This window comes from Panthera tigris, chromosome B1, assembly GCF_018350195.1.
Source record: "Panthera tigris isolate Pti1 chromosome B1, P.tigris_Pti1_mat1.1, whole genome shotgun sequence".
Taxonomy (NCBI): Eukaryota; Metazoa; Chordata; class Mammalia; order Carnivora; family Felidae; genus Panthera; species Panthera tigris.
In genome coordinates this window covers 108298332-108320222 of record NC_056663.1, presented here as the reverse complement: position 1 = coordinate 108320222, position 21891 = coordinate 108298332, and the positions used below count along the sequence as shown (strand labels likewise).

The window sequence follows — 21891 nt, the reverse complement described above, 5'->3', positions numbered from 1 at the left end:
AGAGGGAAGAAGTAGGACAAAGGTAGTATTAATGTGCTGCCAGTAGTGAAGTGTGAACTGGACTATGAACCATTATCTTACTCTTTTGTATTCTTGGCACCTAGTGCCTGGCACATAGATATTGACCAATAAAAGTTTAACTGTTATTGAATTATTGAAGAAATGAATATGTCTGCAGATTAATTAAGGAAAGTGTACTCAGTCCTTGGTAGTATCACTATACTTCAGAAGGGAACAGGGCTATAAGAATTATTTTGGAAAAATACCAGGTAAATATTACATTTTCTCTATTGAAATATTGAGGAGGACCAAAGGTCCATTGCTAAGAATTAGATTCTTTAGGCCTCAAGTTTATTCATTACCTTATTTTCTTAGAAGAAGCAATTTAGAATAGTTTAAAGTCACAAAGTGAGTATTCAGTGCCTGTAGTTACTTCCTATTCTCTCAGTCTTTTCTGAAAACAAAACAAAACAAAAAAATCTAGGACTTCATGTGGGTCTCTTAGCCTTGTTTTTAAAACCTGTCTGTGACTCTTAAGAAAGGTACCAAATAAAGGTCCATTGGGATGTTTCAGTTACCGGAGCTGTAAAAACAATCTCAGTGGCATTTAAACAATTTCTTATGTCTATAGAATCTGTAGCTGTAGCTGAGGGATTGAGGTAGCATCCAGCACGAATGACTTGCCTCTGCTTCTCACATGGTCTGAGGCCTCAGCTGAAGACTTGAGAAGTAAAAGAATCATCTTCAGGCTCATTCAGTCAGATGTTTGACTGTTGATATAAACTATCAGCTGAGACCTTAGCTGTTGTTAGCTAGAACTCTGTGTGTGTGTGTGTGTGTGTGTGTGTGTGTGTGTGTGTGTTTGAGAGAGAGAGCGAGCATATGTGCACTTGTGCAAGTGAGGGAGGGGCAGAGGAGGAGAGAGAGAGAGAGGGAGAGAGAATCTTAAGCAGGCTCCTTGCTCAGCACAGAGCCCGACACAGGGTTCCATCTCATGACCATGAGATCATGACCTGAGCCAAAATCAAGAATCAGACAATCAACTGAGCCTCCCAAGCGCCTCAGGTTAGCTAGAACTATTATTTGTGGCTTCTCCATGTGGCATGGATTTGCTCAGAGCTCATAACATGGTGATTGGGCATGAAGGGTGCATGTTCCAAGAGAGAGAGAAACAAGTGGCATCTCTATCCTTTCTGATGACCTAGCTTTTAATGTCACATAGCATTACTTCTACTATATTGATCAAAGAAGACACAAGCCTGCCCAGATTCAAGGGGTGTGGATACAAACAACCTCATTGGTGAGAAGTAGCAAGGTTCTGAAAACACATGTGGGACTGCAGTCATTGCTTTATTGCACACAGTTTCCATGTCTTTTGCTAAAATTTTCACATATGATTAATAATTTATAGCTATCTTGAGTACTTTTACCAAAGAGACTATCTACCAGTTCCTTGTATCTACTTAAAAAAACATCTACAGTTGGGGCTCCTGGGTGGCTCAGTCAGTTAAGTGTCCGATTTTGGCTCAGTTCATGATCTCACCGTTCCTGAGTTCTAGCCCTGTGTCAGGCTCTGTGCTGGCAGCTCAGGGCCTGGAGCCCGCTTCAGATTCTGTGTCTCCCTCTCTCTCGGCCCCTCCCCTGCTCACACGGTCTCTCTCTCTCTCAAAAATAAACATTAAAAAAAATCTATAGTTAAATGTGTCAAACAGATGCTGAAATTGATGGAGGGAAGTTTAAATTTAAAAGTGAAAATTCATAGCTTTATTTGTGTTTCTCAGTGAGGCGTTACACATTTGTTAATATTTTGGAGAGTGAATACTGAGGATTTATAATAAAATGAGATGGTAAGAGGAGTAAGAAGACTACATTCTTCTCTTACACAAGTAAATAATGAATACTCAGCTTCTAGGTAATTTTTTCCAGTTTCTTTTTGCTCTATGCTATTTAATTTTTCTATTGCATTTAATTTTAATCTAAGGCATCTTAGTTAATGCAAATAGCAATGGCATACTTTATAGTTCTAAACTATAATATGTGATTGAACAGGAAATTACAGGACATATTTTACACAGGAATTGTTGAATTCTAAGAAATACCAAAATTGATATGACTTCCCTTCCCCAAAATTCCTTTTTTGTTGTTTTTTATTCTCTTCTTTTGGGCTAGATGCTGGTTTTCCTTGTCAGGAAGTTCATTTCTGTCTGAACAGTGCTGAATTTTCAGGGCTATGCTCAGCCACTTCTGCTCAGCTCGAAGGTGGTCTGGAGAATCCTAGCATGGGACTTCCATGCAGATTAAGTTGGACTAGTTCTGGAATTAGGGCAATGGTCATTTTGATACTTTGATTTTGTTTGGGATCCTCCCTAAAGGAACCAGATTGAATAGGGGATGCAATAGATCTTCTGGACCAGAGCTGTATGCATGTACCATCAATTCTTACATTCCAACTAACTGAACTAGTGGATCATGTTCTCAATGGTGCTGGAACAGAAATATATCTAATTTATCCTGCTAATTATTCTAGACCCTGAGTCTCCTTTTTCTCACTCCTCTTTAACAATTAAGGTAATTTCTTTGTCATATTCTCTTTGGAAGAAAGATAATAAAGAGACCACTAATTGCCTGTTGTCCAAAACACTCATGTGTTTCCTCTTGATGTAGTTGAGGCACAAAGCTATATCTGTCGCTCACTTTTCCCTCCCAAGTTTCATATTTCCCACTGCTTTCTAGATAGTTCCACTTAGAACAGAAGTGGAAATCTCAAGTTTGTTATATTTAGCTATAAACTCTTCTTATCCCCCTCAGATCCACTTCTTGGTTAATTCTATAATTATTCCAAGCCAGAAGTCTGACTATCATGCTAACCACCCCCTCTTCTCAAGTTCTCACTAAGTCTTTGGTTCTAATAAACACTTAAAACATACTCATTCCTTACTCTTCTGACCAGCACATCCTGGTTCAGACCCTCATCTTGTCCTCTATCTCCTCATCTCTTCTAAACATCCCATGATAATTTCTCCTTGTATGAATTTCACTTTAGTACAGCCTCAATCTGCCTCACTCATCTGCCTCAATCCCAGACATGGATTGTGCCTTGTTCATTGTGTCTCTGTGGCATAACGATGTGATTGTCACAACGAAAGTTTGGGTTTTTCCTGGAAGGGAAGAAGACAGACAGATAAACTGGCTGGCACACCTACCTTTATTTTTTTCCAAGCAAGTTACGTAAGTTAGTAGAAATATTTGAATTTAAAAAATGAGACTTTTTTTTTAAGTTTATTTATTTATTTTGAGAGAGAGCATAAACTGGGTAGAGGCAGAGGGAGGGGGCAGGGGGAGAAAGAGAATCTGCACTAACAGTGCAGAGCTAACGTGGGGCTCAAACTCACAAACTGAGATCATGACCTGAGCTGAAACCAAGATCAGATCCTGAACTGACTGAGCCACCCAGGTGCCCCAAAAATGAGACATTTCTTTAAATACTTCACCGTTCTCTTTGTTGGCTCAAATTCTAGGAAAAACACAATCTTATTTACTTAATTACCTGAAAGAAAAAAATAAAGCAATGTATTTATCTTTTTTAGATGTAGATTACTGTTAGCTTTCTTGATTTCTTAAAATAAGTAGTGAGCACCAAAAAGAAAGGAAGTCTTGTATGTAAATTCTCAAGTGAGGTGGATTAGTGTCCTGGGAGAGAGCATGTCTCACAGACGAGATCAACAGAGATCAAAAGATATTTACCAAATATGTATTTGGTGTTTATATATATGCCATCGTAGATATTTACCAAAGTCCTGACAAAGGATCACCTTTATCAGGTAAATATCTGTGATGTAAGGAGGAAATCTCAAGCCCCACAAGGTAGGCTGTATGTGGAAAAATGAAGAGCGGAGAAGGCAACAACACCTGAAGAGAGGTACGGATAGAAATATGGCCATATTGTTAAGAATGTAAACTCTCTGAAGACAGAAATTTCTGTCCATATATTCTTTGAAATGTCTCGAGTACCAAAAGAATATCAGGTATGGTGCATAGCAGGTGTTCAGTAGTATTTGCTGAATTAATGAATGGACTTTGAAACCCAGCTAACTTATTGGGATACTGTCCGATAGCCGTGACTTTTTTTTTTCCCTAACAAAACTTAGAACAGGTAGCTGACAACAGCTTGTTGAGGAAAGAATGTTCCAGGATCACATCTCTATGCTCATATGCATAGTGTACTCAGAAAACATATGCCTCCTCTTTCTGGATCTTCATTCCTCCCCTCCAATCTCATTCTCTGTTGCAAATAAGCATACTTAAATCTCTCTCATTCTCTCTAAATCTCTGGATTTTTAGCTTCCTTTTGTAACAAAGAAAGATATCGATGTCATTTTTTTTTTTTTTGGACGGATTTTTTTTTCTAGTGAGATTTTCATTGTTTTATACCCAGTGGTTACTTTTCAAGGTCTTAAGAACCTTGAAAGCTTAACTTTCTTCAACGTCAAATCAGGGTTTCAAATTTTGCCTACTTTTCATTATAACTGTCATGGCAAAAATTAAAAGCCTTATGAGAAAGAAAAAAAGATACTGTAGAATCTCCGTGGAAATGAATATGCCTTTCTGTAGGTAGTGCATTCTCCTGAATATTGTGTGTTAATAAAAAAATCATCTGCCGAGGTTTTTAAAAAGTCGAACCATCACCTTGACACTTCTCTCCTCACTGTATTGCTTTAGGTTAGCTGTGGCTTAAGCCTCTTGGATAATCTTGGAAATCATTTGAATATTCTGAAAAATTGACAGCTGGATTTGATACTGCATGTAAAACATTTTTTGCGTATGTTACTTCTCATTTGTTTGTACCAGCTTTATCCTGAAGAATCGAAAACATGGTGAATAGAGTATAATGGAGAGGAAATTTCTTGGTGCAGAATGACTTTTTTCTTTCCTGTTCTCAACGCGGCCATTATTTCAGTCCCTATTCAGTCTACTGCTTATCAGACACCCTGTCTGGGGGAAAATAGCGGTAATTTTTATTTAACAAAGCACTTTTATATATTTGATCTCATTTAATCTTTGCAATGTCCTTGTGAACATTATCAGCACTTTTAAAGATGAGAAATCTGGGCTTGAGAGAGAATAGGCAACTTGATTGAGAGCACACAGATAACTGAACAACTGAGGTTTGAACCAAATCCCTGGCTGGTCAAATCAGTGAAGACAATGGTTGGGACGTGGCATTGTGAATGGTAGGTAACTTCTGTATTTTCAGTGGTATTTTTTGTTGTCATTTAATAAGTTTTGGCTAACTATTTTAGCAGAAGCCAGCAATCAAGTATGATGCCCCACAATGTTTTTTAAGCATTTTATATCAAACTGTTCATTATTATCTTAACTACCGAGTTTTGCAAAATGAGTATTGCAATTCTCTGCAGCCTACCTGACCAAAGCGGAACATTCTTTATGTCAGATACTTTAAAATGGGAAAAGAGGCCTATTGATGTTGGTGTTGGAAACAAGAAAAAAGGTCTCTCTTCTCCCATCGTCATCTCTGTGTAGGATTCTCTCACAGCCCAGGCATTCTTCATCTCAGAATGGACGAGGCTGACAAAGGATACAGTGTTACTGCTTTCTCAACAGCGCTGGGCCCCACTCAAGGCTCTTATTTTGTGGGGAGAGAAGAGAGTAGGTTTGGGTCACAGGCTGCCATCAGGACAGATGTAATGTTAATTAACCACAGCAGCACAGTCTGTCCCCAGGTCTCTGAGAGCAGTGGAAGGTCTCCCTCGGGGTCTCCAGATTCTGGTGCCTCAGAATGAAGCCTAGACAGGACAGAGGTGGGCCTGCACTAGCCAGCTTTTAATTAGTTATTCTTCCATTGATTCTGAAGTGATTATCTTTTTCAAATCTGCTTTTAGGGGTGCCTGGGTGGCTCAATTGGCTAAGCATCTGACTTCGGCTCAGATCAGGATCTCATGTTTCCTGAGTTCGAGTGCCGCACAGGCTCTGTGCTGACAGCTCAGAGCCCTGGAGCCTGCTTCTGATTCTGTGTCTCCCTCTCTCTCTGACCCTCCCCTGCTCACGCTCTGTCTCAATCTCTGATATAAAATTAAAACATGAAAAAAATCTGCTTTTACATATCTGGAATTAGGATGTGTTTTACATTGGCCACAACTAATAGGAAGTTTGCTGTTTGTTTTTGGATAGGGGGCTAAGTATATAAAAAAATGATTGTTTTCTCCAAATGTCTCAAGATCTTTCTTTTTTTCTTACCCCTTCTTTTAATTTTTTTCTTCTTACTCCTTCTTTTAATTTTTTTCACATCCTTCATTTCTTGGTATTCATCATGTCAAAGTATGATGTACAATTATTGAAAATGTCACACTGTGGGAGTACTTTCTCCCCCAGCCAAACTCTGGGACTTCTCTTGGTTCCAGTTCCAGCCCATGTCCAGTGTCACAGAGCCAGGCTCCTTCACCCTGGCTTGTCCTGAACAGCTCTCCAGGGAGGGAACAGGGGACGGTGCCTTATTCTCCCTACCACCAAGTCAAGGCACCCGGGGAAACGAAATCAGGCAGTACTAGAAAACAAATCTTTGTGTGTCCAGGTCAGGATTATAAAAGATAAAGAAAGGAAATACATTAACATGCAGTATTTGATTTTGATAAATATATTATCCATATTTCCTTATTGCACCTTTTCCCATAAAGGACTTAAGACCATTTAACCCTGAAAAAAGATAAAGTGGTTATATTTATTGTGACGTTCTCTTCTCAAAAGCTATATGTGTGTGTGTGTATATATATATATATATAATTATTTTATAGCAAAATCATAAGTATGTAAATGGTTATTTTAATTGTATAGGGATAGAAATATTCATAGTAATATAGTGAGGGAAGCACCTGTGTGTACTACTGATTCCCTGCTTAATGTTTGATCCATTATTGTGATAATTTTGATTTCATTTGCATTTGGAAAATGATAAGAGTTCTACCCCTAGACAAGGAGCAGGAAATACCATAGTGATAGACTGTGGGTTTGACCTGTCATGATGGTTGGAAGCCTGGGGAATACTCTGCAGAGACCAGACATCCATGCTCCGTTCTCGCTATGCCATCTAGTGGAGCAGTGTGCTACCTGTGTGCCGGCAGAGGACTGAATGCGATTTTTTAACTTACATGGTATGTTTATTCTGTAACATGTATGCACAAATACTGGTAACATACATAAGAAGTGGTACTGCTAGTAAGTGGCAGGTAATGTGTTCAAAGAGTCCTTAAAAAAGCTGCTACATACAAGAATAACTAGTAACATCCCAGGATGAAAATTAACAAGAGAAATCTAACACTGCAGATACGAACAGGTATTATACAATAACAATAAATAAATCTCGTTGGCACTGGCACAGGATCAATAGGACAGGATAGAATTCAGAAATCCACTGAGCAGGTGGCATTTTATGTAAATGAGGACAAGAATAGCTATCCATTGGGTTATAAATAAAGATGGATCCCAGCCTCATTCTTTCCTCCAAAAAGAGAGTCTAGATGATGAAGGGTTGAAAATTCAAGAAATGAAGCTATCAAACTAAAAGAAACTATGGGTATTTAAAAGATAATCTTAATGTGGGAAAACTTTTCTAAATATGTCAATAGGCCCAGAAGCCATTTAGGAAAAGATGTTTTATCCTTAGAGCAAAACAAAAAACTTGACAGAAAATTATAAAATAATAACACTTAAAGGTAAATACTGTATTCAATTCTTTAAGTCAAAATAAATTAATATGTTGACATCATCTAACAGAGTGCTGTGTAAAGAGGAGAGAGAATAAGAGGTAAAAACAATTTGAATTTGTGTTACTCTGGCTAGCATGTGAGGCTAAGCCTTTTTCCATGTGAATGCCATTTGTTTTCCTTCTGTGAAATGGGTGTTTCCTGATGTTGTTCCTGGAAGTTCTTTTTCTCATTATTTTGTTTTGGATATCAATCTTTTATTATGTATATTGAAACTATTTCTGCATATTATCATTATTATTATTATTATGCTTTTTTAAAGTGTCCTTTACTCTCTGGAAGTTTTATTGTTCTGTATTCAGATCTGTCGGTATTTTCTTTATGACTTCTGGGATTTGTGACTGGACCAGGAAGGCCTTCCTTGTCCAGAATAAAATTATCTTTGGGGGAGTTTTTTCAAGTGCTTCATATATTTTCATTCAAATTGGCTTTTTAATTCTTCTCTAATTTATATTAGTGGAGAGATCTAAACTCATTTTGTCTAAGTCAGCGGTAGATGACTCTTTTCTGAGGAAAACTGCTCAGTTTCCTCTTTCTGAGGAAACTGCTCAGTCTCTGAGTGCACAGCAGTCTGGCACTGCCTGCCACCCTCATTCCTCGCTCTTCTTCTTAAACCGGACATTTCATCGAGATGACTCTAAATTCTAGAGTGCATTTTAATATCTAGAAGGAAAATTTTCTTTTCCTGTTCTTTTTCAAAATCTTCTTGGCCTTTCTTATACATTTTCTTTTTCAGAATAACTTTGGACTCAGCTCTAGTTTCATAGCAGTCCTCTTGAAATGTAGGCTGGGAATGCAGTGAACTTAAAAAATATCATTTCCCTAATACTGATGTTTCCTTCTTGGCGCATGTCCCATCTCTCCACCTATTCAGTTTTTCTTTTTTGTCCTTCAGTAAACTGTTCTTCATGCACGTCTTGTGCATTTTGTTAGGTTTACTCTACTCTTATGTATGATTTTTGTTGATACAGTAAATGAAGTGGTTTTTATTTTTATTTTTTTACTCTAAGTTTTTAACTTCAGGGGAACATTCTAAAGTACCTTTTTTTTAACTGTTAAATTTCTGAAATTGGGTTTTTTTTTTTTTACATTGAACACATTTATTGTAAAGGTTATTATTTTTTAAAAGAGTTGTTATAAAATCGATTTGCACTTTATAATTGATGGGGTCTTAAATTCCAGAAAATACTGTATATGTGTATAGAGGCAAGATGCCACCTGGGAACTCTCATCCCTTGGAGAGCCAGGCATACCTTTCATGAAGTTCCAGTTCCAAAGTCTTCACCATGAGCTCAGCAAATTCGGGATCTCTGCAGACTCTGGCTCCTTCAGCTCTTCATGCAGCCTGAATATCACCCTCATTAGCCAAACCCAAAACTCAATTGGTGTTTTGTGGGAACATTTTATGTTTTAGGTTCCCACAAAATATCAGTCACACCAAATGTTCTGTGAATTTAAGCTGAGGATGGGAGATCAAGGGAGGAGCTGGTTATGTCCAGGAGACCAGTGTCAGGCTCACTGTTTCTTGGCCTCTGACCTTTTGCTTCCCCTCTTCCTTCAGTCCCCAAGAATAGCAGTTTGGAAGTCACCTTGAGGCCTCAATTCTAAGCCAAGTGGAGTATTATCTTCCAAAAATACTGAGTGCTTTTCCTGCAGGGAACTCGAATAAGTAAAATTTTCTCTGCTCCCTTTCATATCAATGAAAGCTATATACTTGAATTGTAAATGTATTGTAAATGGTTAATGCGTATGGTTAGAAAAAATCTGGAAAATACATTAATGGATTTTATTTTATATCACATAGAACAAAGAACAAATAACTGAAGTATTTATTGCATAGAGTCCATTGAAACTCAAAGACCTTTTAAGTCCTTGGGAAACAAATTTTAAATAACATTATTACTGTAAGTCTTAGTATATCTGAATGTAAGCTTTTTTTTTTTAAATGGCATTGACCCTGAAATTTTAATCTTTAGAGAATTGGGTAGTAGGTGATAAAGTGCTTGAAGACGAACCATAGGGATAAAACATAGTATTCAAGTCATTCTACCGTGCAGCATTTATATTTGTTTTAAGTACATCCGGCTTAGGACTGAATCTAAAATGAAAATTTTAAATCAGTTTGCTCTTGTTTCTTACTTTGAATCCACAGATAACACTGTTATATTTTCAGCACATGTGCTGTTCTTGGTAAATGGAGTAGAATACAAAATTGAAAACTTTAATAATTACAGCTTGTTTTAATCAGGAGCTAGAAGGGTGTGCCCCCTTCTGTCTTCATCCCAGTTATCTGGTGACACTATTCACTAACTCATTTTGGGCATAAAATGTGGTCCCCTCTTCCCTGTTAAGAATGAGTACTATAGAGCTGTTAATACAGATATCATTAAGTGATTTTACAAAAAGGGGGGGAAAAGAAAACAAAGGAAAGGAAGATATGTTGGGGCCTGATGTGCCATATAAATATTTTGTTTTGAGCTATGCGGTGATGTCATTGTGATGATACTTCTTCCCTTGCAGTTAACTCCCAGCCGCAAATCAGGGTATACCAGAAAGTGATGTGAAATGCAAAAGGCATGGGCTACACTATCGTAATTCATTCATCCTGAATGAGAGACCCGCAGGGTCTGGAGATGGAACTGTGATGGCTCACTCTGCACATTATGAATACAGAGTGGGTCTGGCCTGTTTGTCATGCCTGTATTATGGCAAAGGTGTTGTGTATGGACAACACATTTGTTTTCCTTGTAGTGGAATTATGTGTTCCTCTCAGTGCTGTGGCTCTATTAGTTTCCATATGGGAAAGTGATGCTCGATGTCTTTGACAAAGACTTATTCAAAGGGATAACTTACCATAAAAACAAGTTTGTGCCTACAGAGCAAAACAAAGCAAGGATAGTATCCCTTAAAACTGACTGCTTTCATTTTCAGTGTAAATCAACCATACTGGCAAAACTTTGTTAATGTGTCCTCCTCCAAAATGAGTGAGTCCTACAATGTTAGAATTGGCCCTTGTTAACATTGGATCTGCTATGGCCCAGCATGTGTTGGGTGTTGAAGGACAGGTTTGAGAATTTAGCATTTTCCCACACAACGAGGGAGAATAGCAACCAGTGGACATCTCCAGAACCCCTGGATGCCTCAGGATAGCACATATATGATCTGTGTTCTGTATGAGTTAGAGATATTTAGAGAAATGATAAAATTCATTAGGTCTATGGATCTTTGCAACTATTAGTAGATTCCTTCTCTTTCTTATCATAATACAGTATGAGTCCACAGATGAAAATTACCAAGTGTAGACCAAATGGAGTAGAATATAAACTGAAAGCTTTAATAATTCTTTTACAGTTATTTTACAGCCCACTCCTTTTATTTTTAATGTTAATTTATTTTTGAGAGAGAGAGAAAGCATGAGCAGGGAGGGGCAGAGAGAGAGGGGGCAGGGGATCCTCAGTGGGCTCTGTGCTGACAGCAGAGAGCACGATGTGGGGCTCGAAATCACAAACCGTGAGATGATGACCTGAGCCGAAGTCAACTGACCGAGCCACCCAGGTGCCCCGAAGTCAGCCCATTCCTAAAATAAAATCTTCCTGGGTAGGGGTGGTCATTAATGTTTTTGTTGTATGTCCAGACCACATCTTTCATTTGTATCCTTGTGCAGATTTATCCCTGACCATGTTTTAAACATTAGTTTTAATTTTTTGACTGAGATCTGAGGCCATTAGCTGCTGATTTGTTGTTGTTATTTGTCTGTCTTATCAAAGTAACTGTCTGCCCTCCTTATTTCTGTTAGCGTTGTCAGATGAAATATCTTAAACAAAAACAGTTATTTAAAGGAAAGCGTTATATCCTCTACTTACTAATCGTTTAAGATTACCTGAAGGCTTTTTAAAAACTGGGCTGTTGATGATGCTAATTACGAAATATATTGGCCTTTCATAAAATTAACTGCTGCATTTTGATTTATAGGATCTGCAAATGTGGGTAAATGGTGCTAATGAACATGGCTTTGTCCTGGTGTCTTTCGGAGCTGGTGTCAAGTATCTTTCAGAAGACATTGCTAACAAACTGGCTGGAGCTCTGGGGAGATTGCCCCAAAAAGTGATTTGGAGGTAAGGTAATAGCATCAATTGTTTCTTCACTGTGTATTTTTGTTATCCCCTTGCTTAACTTGCAGGGCCCTGTAAAGCTAGCACATTGGTTCCCCAGCAAGATTAGCGGGAGCTTCTCCTAACTTTTCATTTTTGTTTCTTAGTGTATTGAAATCTAGCGACTAATTTATAAGACTCTGTGATGGATAAAGAAAGAGACATCAAGCCTTGGAGCATAGAAAGAAAATATGATGCAAGGGCGCCTGGGTGGTTCAGGGGGTTAAGTGTCCGACTCCATTTTGGCTCAGGTCACCATCTCACAGTTTGTGAGAGTGAGCCCCCCACTGGGCTCTGTGCTGACAGCATGGAGCCTGCTTGGAAATCTCTCTCCTCCCCATCTCTCTGCCCCTCATTCTCTCTCTCTCTCTCTCTCTCTCTCTCTCTCTCTCTCTCAAAATAAATTTTAAAAACATTAAAAAATCTTTAAGAAAAAAAGAAAATATGATGCAGAATGATTTATCCTTGTGTCAGATGCATTTTTTTATGTTACCCTAAGCTTTATATCCTTATTTACCCTTCTATTAGTGTCATTTAAAAAGTTGTTTTAATTACATGCATTTCTATATACTTTCTACATACCTGCAAATCAGTGTTGGAATGAGGTAGAAAATGATCGATGAATGCATAAATAGGCAAAATATTTCATGGAACCTTTTGTCCTCTATAAATGCTTTTTATTTCTTTTACCCCCCCCCCCCCCAAAAAAAATATAGGCCTTAAAACCGCAATAACCTGCCAGTTAATGCTGGTTAAAACAGATCCTTAGATTACCCCACTTCCCGACAAGTGTCTGTGTCAGTCCACCATGTAAAAATCCGACGTGAACACTATTTACCATGTATTTATTTAGTACCTGCCAGTGCCGCTGGGCTCTGGGGATACAGCAGTGAACATCACCCCCCCAGGTCTCAAGCTGTTACAAGTAGGGTCTGAGTAATATGTCTTTTTCCTTTATAACAATGGTGTAAGGATTAGCTCCCACTTTTCCTGCCTGAGCTATGAAATGGATACATATTTTATTCCAACTGTTTAGGACTTCTTCCTTTGGATGCCAGATCTATTGCGTTTCCTCTAAGGGCTTAACCCAGAAAGCACCCTTCTGCTTCATTTAGGACAGTTTGTGTCTGCTCAGTTCAGACTCGTGTCGTTCTCTCCGTTGTGAAGTATGTTCATGGTTTATCTTTCATAGATCAAGGCACTAAATGACTTAATTATAAACTCTGCCCCACGGAGTGCCTGTCACTGGGGCCAAGCTGGAGAAGAGTGCTTTCTGGTTTCTTTCAATTCTCACACCTTCCCGTAGGCTCCACGTGTCAAAGATCGGAGCTATAGACTGCTTAGTGGTGGCCCTCCCAGCTTTTTCATGTTTCTCTTTCTGGGTTCTGCTGGAGAGTGACTTTCTAGCCCAGGTTTATTTATGTGCTTCTCACCTCCAGCCCCCATCTCTGTGATGGGGTGAGAAGAGCCGAAACATAATAGATCTCAGGATGAGAGTGTTTTTTATTTCTCTCACAATCAATGAAAATGTGAAAAAGAAACATAATTAAAATTTTGTTGTTAGTAAAGCCTGGTTCCCTTCTTAAGATAGCAATAAAAGATCATTTAACATTTATTTTAAATCTAATAATTTAAGCACAGAGTCCATACCAAGAGTAAAGTTCGGTTTTTGAAAGATTCATTGTCTGATGTACATTTTAGGTTTTCTGGAACCAAACCAAAGAATCTAGGAAACAACACTAAGCTCATAGAATGGTTGCCACAAAATGACTTGCTTGGTAAGTCAGTGACACGTGGGTACTTACTTGGCATTTAGATTTTAACTGAGTAAATGTGATTTTTGTATTTGAGCAGTTTATACAATATGTGTGTAGTTTATGGTAGAGTCACTAGAATGCCTAGTATCTCATGTTAGATTTCAAACCACCAAGTCAGATCTTTCTTTGTTGGAAAATGATTTGTAAAATATAGTCATTTTATGTCTGTAAATTAAGGTTTTTAGACCAGTCACCAATTTTAATTTTCTGGAAAATATGCTTAATAAGGTATATAAACCAGCAGTGGATAAAGTTGTACCTGATTAGACTGATCAGCTAAAGGTAGTAAAATTAAAACAGTGAAAATGTAGATTTGTGTTATAATTGTATTACAGATGTATCTGACTAACCTGAGAAATTCAAAGTTACTCATATGTTTGAAACTAAAAAGAAGGTCAAGAAAACATTTAATTCATCTTATCTTTATTTGTTTCATCTGTTCATTTCCCCTTAAGTCATCAGACATTTTTGAAACACACATTTATTTATTTAATTATTTATTTATTTGAATTCTGATCCTTAACTAAAAATTAAAATAACAGTTATATGAATTTATTTTAAGATATTTGATCGAAGAAATTTAACTCATTTTGTTGTCTTCAATAAGCATTGATAGTAAAACCATAAAGTAATTTCATTAATTTCTAGCAAAACATGATGCTGTCTCAACCTTTAAGATATTAAGGAAATTATAAAAATATTATTGATTTGGCAATATTGACATCATTTGTTCAACAACACTAAAATCTAACAGCTATATAAGCTGCTTTAAATTTTAAATTACATTATTAAAAATAGGGTTTGAAAAGTATTTTTTAGAAGCTAAAATGGCCATCCTAAAAACCAGCAAATTGAATTTTGCAACTAAAAAACAGTGAGGAATTTTCTTTATATAATTCCTTTTCATCTAGTTCTTCATATATGTTATTCTATAAATGACAAAATTGAATAAGAAACAGGGCAATTTACCTTCTTAATATTTGTATTTTTTTTTTTTATGTCTTTACTATTATGACTTCAGACTCCATAGAAGGTAGGAAGAAGCAGAGAATTTACATAAGATAACCTGGACTATCAGCTGTTTCAGTGCAACAGTGTGATGCTGCTCTCTGGGAACATTGAAACTGTTAGCATGGTTTTCTTCTGAGAGCCTCTACTGCAAGGTGTAGCTACTCAGTGGTGCACACCCAATGGCCCTCCTTAAGTTCAGAGCTCTTCTGTGTTCCTCAGAACCTCAGTTCTCTGCCTTTGCCAAGATCAGTGTCCTTTTTTATCATTAGGCATGACTTTATGAGTCCACTGTTGGCTTCTAACAATGATCAGAAGATTCCTCCAGGATGAGAAGTAGGAACCCAACCATTATCTTTCCCCTTTCTCCCTTCCATACTATCCCTTGCCCTCCACACACCAGCACTGTCTTATTTTTCACTGCTGGGCTTGGTGGTAAGGTTTTGTTCAGAGAAAAGGTTTTGCTGCAAAAAAAAAAAAAAAAAAAAAAAAGTTTGAAATGCACTGAGAGAGCAGATCCATTAGGTGGGCTGAGTTGAGAAGCCACTTGTAGGCAAAGGTGACACTGAGTAATTCTAATAGACATGGAGTGGGAGAGTCCCTGCACCCTACTGAGTGAGACCAAGGTTCTACATACCATTTTATACCTGGTGTGTGTATATTTAAAAGACTTATATTTCTGCAAGCTGTAATTCCTTTCTGGCCATAGCATACATTTCCTAAGTGCAATGTTTCCTTGTCCTACACTTATACAGGGTTTTCAGTTTCAGTACCTTTTATGAAATATTGGCTGCTCACGAGGGGATCTGTGTTTTGAAATACCTCATTAATTTTGATAAATTGTCTTCTTTTATCCCCTTGACAACTCGATGTTACATGATGTTCCATCTCTTACAACTAATTTTTATGTGTCAGTCCCTACTTGTTTATATACCTAAACTGTGAAATTGGACCCTAAAATTGTGAAGCCAGAAGCTGACATGACTTGAATGTTGTAAATACTCTGTACCATACAGTGTTCCTCCTTGGATAAGCACATAAACTCTTCCTGAACTTTAGGAATCTAGCCCCACATTTTAACATATTTTTTTTGTTTTCTTACAAAATGTGTTTTACTTTAAGATAAATGCCTGGGGATCCAGAAGTGGATGTCTGTTTGTAGCAGAATGTGGTTGCACCCTGGTATTTTTGGCATTTCTTGCTTTCGTTGACTTCCTATTTTGTATTGGCCTTTTAAATAGATGTTGCTAGCCAGTTGATATTTATGTTTGAGGGAAAGCTGTAATATGCTCTAAAAAGCTATAGATTTTAAATTTATAAATTTAAAAATGACTCTTGGGGCGCCTGGGTGGCTCAGTCGGTTGGGTGTCCGACTTCGGCTCAGGTCATGATCTCGCAGTCCGTGAGTTCGAGCCCCGCGTCAGGCTCTGTGCTGACAACTCAGAGCCTGGAGCCTGTTTCAGATTCTGTGTCTCCCTCTCTCTCTGACCCTCCCCCATTCATGCTCTGTCTCTCTCTGTCTCAAAAATAAATAAATGTAAAAAAAATTAAAAAAATTAAAAAAAAATTTAAAAAAAATGACTTAATTGATATATACAAATCAATTCACTATTTATATATAACAAGTGTTTTAATTGATATAGGGCAGGAATCAGTGAAATTATGCCTTTAAAAATTCTGTATCTAAAATATATATTTAGTATAGTGTTGACTTTTAAGAGATTTCTGGAAAATCTCTTTTTTAGAGTAACATACAATACCCTAAGTTGTTTTCTTTTTTAATCCTTCTTTAGGGCATTCCAATATTAAAGCCTTCCTGAGCCATGGTGGTTTGAATAGTATTTTTGAAACTATGTATCATGGTGTACCTGTAGTGGGAATCCCACTCTTTGGAGACCACTATGATACTATGACCCGGGTCCAGGCAAAAGGCATGGGGATATTGCTAGAATGGAAGACAGTTACTGAAGGAGAGCTATATGAAGCACTGGTGAAAGTTATCAATAATCCCAGGTGAGTTTACAATGAACATGAAAGCAGATGAAATATATATACCATAGCATATTGTCAATAACCAATTATTGCCAAGAAGTTGTCAATAAGCCATTTATAAGAATATCCTTTACATTCCTGTGTCTAAATCCTTGTGCATGTTTTCTATAATTTTAAAAATAAAAATGGCAAGTATATATATATATATATATAGCCAGCCATGTATGACCTTGAATGATATTCTACCAGGATTTGCCAAATTGAGGGAGAAATTACAGTGGGAACAATCATCAGGTCCCTAAAATGTGTCAAATTTTATTTGTTCTTTGTCTCATTTTAATACTCGTAATATCTGCATATTACTGTTTTCACTATTCACATTGTAAAGATGAGGCACTTGAAACTCAGAGGGCTTAAGTAATTTGCCCATAGTTGCACTAAGCTATTAGAGTAGATATTTGAACCAGGAATGTCTGATTCCAAAGCTGGTGCTCTTTGTATTGACTGGTGCTAGGTTTCCCTAGGACTGAGTATCACTGAAACACAGAGATTTATTTACATAGTTGCAGAACTAGTCTGAATCTTTAGCTTTTTTAATTTTTATTTCTTGAATGTCCCCAGTTAACCACTGAGTTTCAAATAGTCTAGAGAGCTGGCCTGTGTAGTTTTAAAACAAAACAGTAGTTTTCCCTATTTTTTCATGACATTTAATTGATCTTGCATTTCAAATGGCAGTAATATTTGGAGGACAATAAGCTTTTTCTATTTTTACATGGGGCATATGGCTTAACACTTGGATTGGGAAACATTGAGATGTTCTAAGAAACAACCAATAATAGGAAAAATTCTCTCATTTAAAATGATGCAGCTTTCATATAAAAGGCTGGGTTCAAGTGCACCGAGGTTCATTGTGCTGCCTTACATGGGCTCAGAGGCAGCCATCATGCTCTGACCTCCTAAAGGATCCAGTGTCTTGGTCGCAACTCTGGCATTTGGAGCAGTATGTTCTCTAAGACGTGGGGTGCTTGAGTATGGGGATCCCTTTGTGTTTTATAGCTCTTCTTTTAAAGTTGGGTGTTTTTCAAGTCATGATGTTTTTATGGAAAATGATATATGTCTTTCAGGACTTTTTAGAAAGGTTTGTAGAATGGAGCCCTAAAGCAGAGTTTATGGGGGGATAGTTACAGAGCTACTGAGACTGGATTTGTTCCACAGAAAAAAGCAAAAGGCTGGATTATCCACATACCGTCATTCTGTCAGTGTTCTTTGAGATATAAACAGGGCGACACTATAGTCGTAGGTCACATTGCAATGAAATCCCAGTTATGCAATCTTCATGTATCCATAAGTACTCCGATTTCAGAATATTGACTATTTTAGAGGGTATTTTCATTATACATATATACATACGTGCATATATATGTACTGCATGTAATGTTATATATGGCTTCATGGTGTTGTTTTTCAACTCCTTGTCCTCTGTTTAATAAGTATAATATTCTCACACCATCCCTTAAACTTATTTTAAATCAGAGGCAGAATTAAATTTTATTGCTAAAAAAAAAGGTATTGAGACAAAGTGCTGCATTTTTCTTCATCTCTCCCTTTTAGAATCTAATAAATGTACTCCTCTTCCTGGTTGAGATTCATTGGTTAATAGAATTTAAAAGCATATGGAGAGAAGAAGTATATGTGGGCAAGAGGTGTGGCATAGTATAAAAAAGAGCTGGGGTTCAGAGACAGAAAAACTGGAATCTGAATCTCAACTTTATAATCATAATCAGGTTGCCTAGTCTGTCTAATTTTCATTTCCCTCTTTCAAATTTATTTTATTGCCTTAGCATAAGACAATGTGTTTAAAGCATTTACCACAGTGCTTGGCACATAGTAGGTACTTAATAAAGAAAAGTTGTTTTTATTATTTTCCTCATTTTAGAGTGAGAAGGTCTAAAATATATTGAACCTTGTATCTCCATGATCATTCTGTGTTCTCCCTCCACTCCATAGCTACCGTCAGAGGGCCCAGAAGCTTTCAGAAATCCACAAGGATCAACCTGGTCACCCTGTCAATCGGACTGTCTATTGGATAGATTACATTCTTCGTCACAATGGAGCCCATCACCTACGTGCCGCTGTCCATCAAATCTCTTTCTGTCAGTATTTTTTACTGGATATTGCCTTTGTGCTTTTGCTTGGTGCTGCCTTGTTCTATTTCTTCTTGTCCTGCGTGACAAAATTTATCTACAGAAAAATCAAAAGTTTGTGGTCTAGAAATAAGCATAGCACAGTTAATGGACATTACCATAATGGAATCCTCAATGGCAAGTACAAAAGAAATGGCCATATTAAACATGAAAAGAAGGTGAAATGAGCCAACAGCCCACATGATAGTAACCAACCTGTTCAGTCACTGGATTTTTACTGCTATAATTTAGTCTAACAACTACTAAAAGTAAAATGTCAGTAAACAATTCTAACACTCCCTTATTGGATCTTACTAACAGAATTCTGTGGAATTAAGATGGCTGTAAAAAGCACAAACCTAAAATGCAAAAATGTATTTTATTTGAATACTGATATAGAGAGTTTGGGCACTGAACCTTTTAGAAGCCTTAATTATTTAAATCAATTAAGTGACCATGTCAGACCTTAGTTTTGAATCTTGATATGTGTGTGTCCCAGAAGAGGAATGGTTTCTTTTCTCTTAAAAAGATTTGTTTGTGTGCATGTGTGTATGGGTGTATGTTTCCTAATTAAGGGAATTTTTAGCTGGCTGCTTGATATATTTGTTGAAGGTACAACACATTCAAGAATGAAATAGAAAGACAGGATCCAAATGTTTCTTTTCTAGAATTTAATATATGTGAACTCAGAACACTACCATGAAAGAACACTTTTCCCTCAAAACTGAATGCAGTAGGAGAAAATGAAAAGATAAATGGCACCTTTTTTGTACTTCTTGGTTCGTTTGTTTGTGATAGTTTTTTGTTTTGTTTTGCTTTTTATTTTTGTTTTCCTTTTCTTACAGACCGTGGGCACTTCTGGGGGAAAAATACATGCAATTAAGTACATGTATAAGTTGGTTGTCCCATTTTACTTCTATTTTCCCCTTACCAATAATTTGTCTCTAGAAGAATTTTATAGTCCTTTCTATTTCATTTTAGTGAATAACATTATGTTAAATGCATAATTCAGACAAAGCAACAAAGCTCTGACTTTTGTTCAAAGTACTGAAGATTATTGCTTTTATGGCATCTTTAAACAGGGCTGTTTGAATGTTTTTGTAACCGATGGCTTTTTTTATAATGTACCTTTTGAATGTTCAGGTGTTAAGATTTCCAAAGTTTTAACTTTAAAAACGATCTTCTTCATCCCTTTTGTTGTCTGGGCCACACAATCTATATTTAACATAGGTGCCAACAGTTAATTAAGTGGAGCATTTACAGTTCTCTATACTGGTACCTACTTTGTCTGAGAAGTTTGAGATCTCGTTAACAAATCAAACTTTACATATTACGCAGAAGTGACGGAGAAATTGTATCACTTGTTTATGAAAATGAGTTTCTGTTTCCCTCTTCACTTCTTCACCACCCCACCTCACCCCGCCTCAGTAGTGTTTTCCAGTCATTGTGGCTGATATGGAACAGTGACAGTATTCATTTGAGGATAGGGATGCAAGTCACACACATAAAATCAGGACCTCCTGGCTGACCATTCACTAGTTGGCAACTATGAGTTTATTCCATGTCATTCTGTTTACCTAGCATTTGCACTACACATGTTGAGTGTATGCTTTATTTATTCGTAGCTTGAAATTCCATGGCTGACAGCTGAGAGTAGAAATATACATTTACCTAATGACATTCACTAACATGGGAAGAGTTGTGAAAATTCTAGAATGCTGTAAATCCTTGTCATACACTATGACATACAACTTCATTGCACTCCCACCAGGAGCCACTCTCCTGTACTTAGAAATAATGTCACAAGTAGTTTTCTAATGTACAATGCAGACAAACGTACTGCTCTCTGAATACTTGAAGAAATGGTATTATACATATAAGCCTATTAGTTATACCTTTTCACAATCTTATCATTATGTTGCCGTTAAAAGGGAAAAAAGGCACAGGCGATGAATGGTGGGATGGCAACAGGCTTAGAGTGTATGAATGAGTTGATTTTACTTTTTTGGAATTGGATGAAGTTGACAGTAGGCACTCACTGGATGATTAAGCATAAATTAATCTCCACTGTGATAAAAACTTAATAAACATGATTTAAAAATAGAGAAATGTTGTTGGAATAAAATTTTTATTCAGATTTTATTTCACAATATTATGTATATCCATTATAAACATGTTTCTAAGACATGTCTCCCAACTTTTATATGTGTATATGCGTGTAAAAAACAGTATGTTACCTGTGGGAATATTTTTATTATTATTAAACAGAGGGATTTACCTTATAAGTACATCAATATGGATCTTAAAATGATCCCAGAATTAAAAATGTTAAGTGTAGGTATTTACTGATCACTGTTGTTGGTTTTTTGTTTTTTGTTTTTTTTCTAGAAAGCTTATTGTTAGCCAGTTTTTGGTAAATAGAGTGATTTTAAATTTTCCACATTTGGGCTAGATTCTCTAATAAAGTAAAGTTTTCAAGAAGGTATTTATTCATTTGTTATTTAAAAAGAGCCTCTGCAAATATTTTCATAGCTTGTCATCATCATATCAAATGCAAATGAGACATTGATCCATTTTTCCTCCAGAGCCATAACTTTTAATATCCCTCCACATAGACATAGGGGCAGAATTTGGACGCCCAGGATTGGAGGGAGCTAATGTTTGGGTGAAAGCAATGGTTTATGATTGAAGGTGAAGCAAGCTAGAGATTCTTTCCCGGGAATATAGAAACCTTGTGTTACAATATGAAGACCTAGTCTCAGACTCCCAAGTACTGCATAGATATTTTCTGGTAAGGTTTTGTCTGGTGTTTATCAGCTTAGGCTTGTTGGTACTGTCCTCAAAGAATCACCTCTGAATGTTATACAACCGCACATTCACCCCCAACCCCTAGATTTTGATATACAGCACCCCTCTCCAACTGAGCTGGAATCCACCACACTGGGTCCTCAGATGACTGTCC

General features: G+C 37.0%; 1 protein-coding gene across 2 annotated transcripts in view; it reads left to right on the top strand.

The window, feature by feature from the left end:
• The window catches only part of UGT8 (UDP glycosyltransferase 8), an 86248-nt gene extending 64877 nt beyond the window's left edge, over window positions 1–21371 (top strand). For both annotated transcript variants that reach the window (XM_007087623.3, XM_042984011.1), the window contains exons 3-6: window positions 11751–11893; window positions 13631–13707; window positions 16548–16767; window positions 18754–21371. In XM_007087623.3, coding sequence (XP_007087685.2) covers window positions 11751–11893; window positions 13631–13707; window positions 16548–16767; window positions 18754–19117 — 804 coding nt within the window. In that variant the 3' untranslated portion in view covers window positions 19118–21371. The remainder of the gene's footprint in view (window positions 1–11750; window positions 11894–13630; window positions 13708–16547; window positions 16768–18753) is intronic.
• Window positions 21372–21891: the final 520 nt, after the last annotated feature.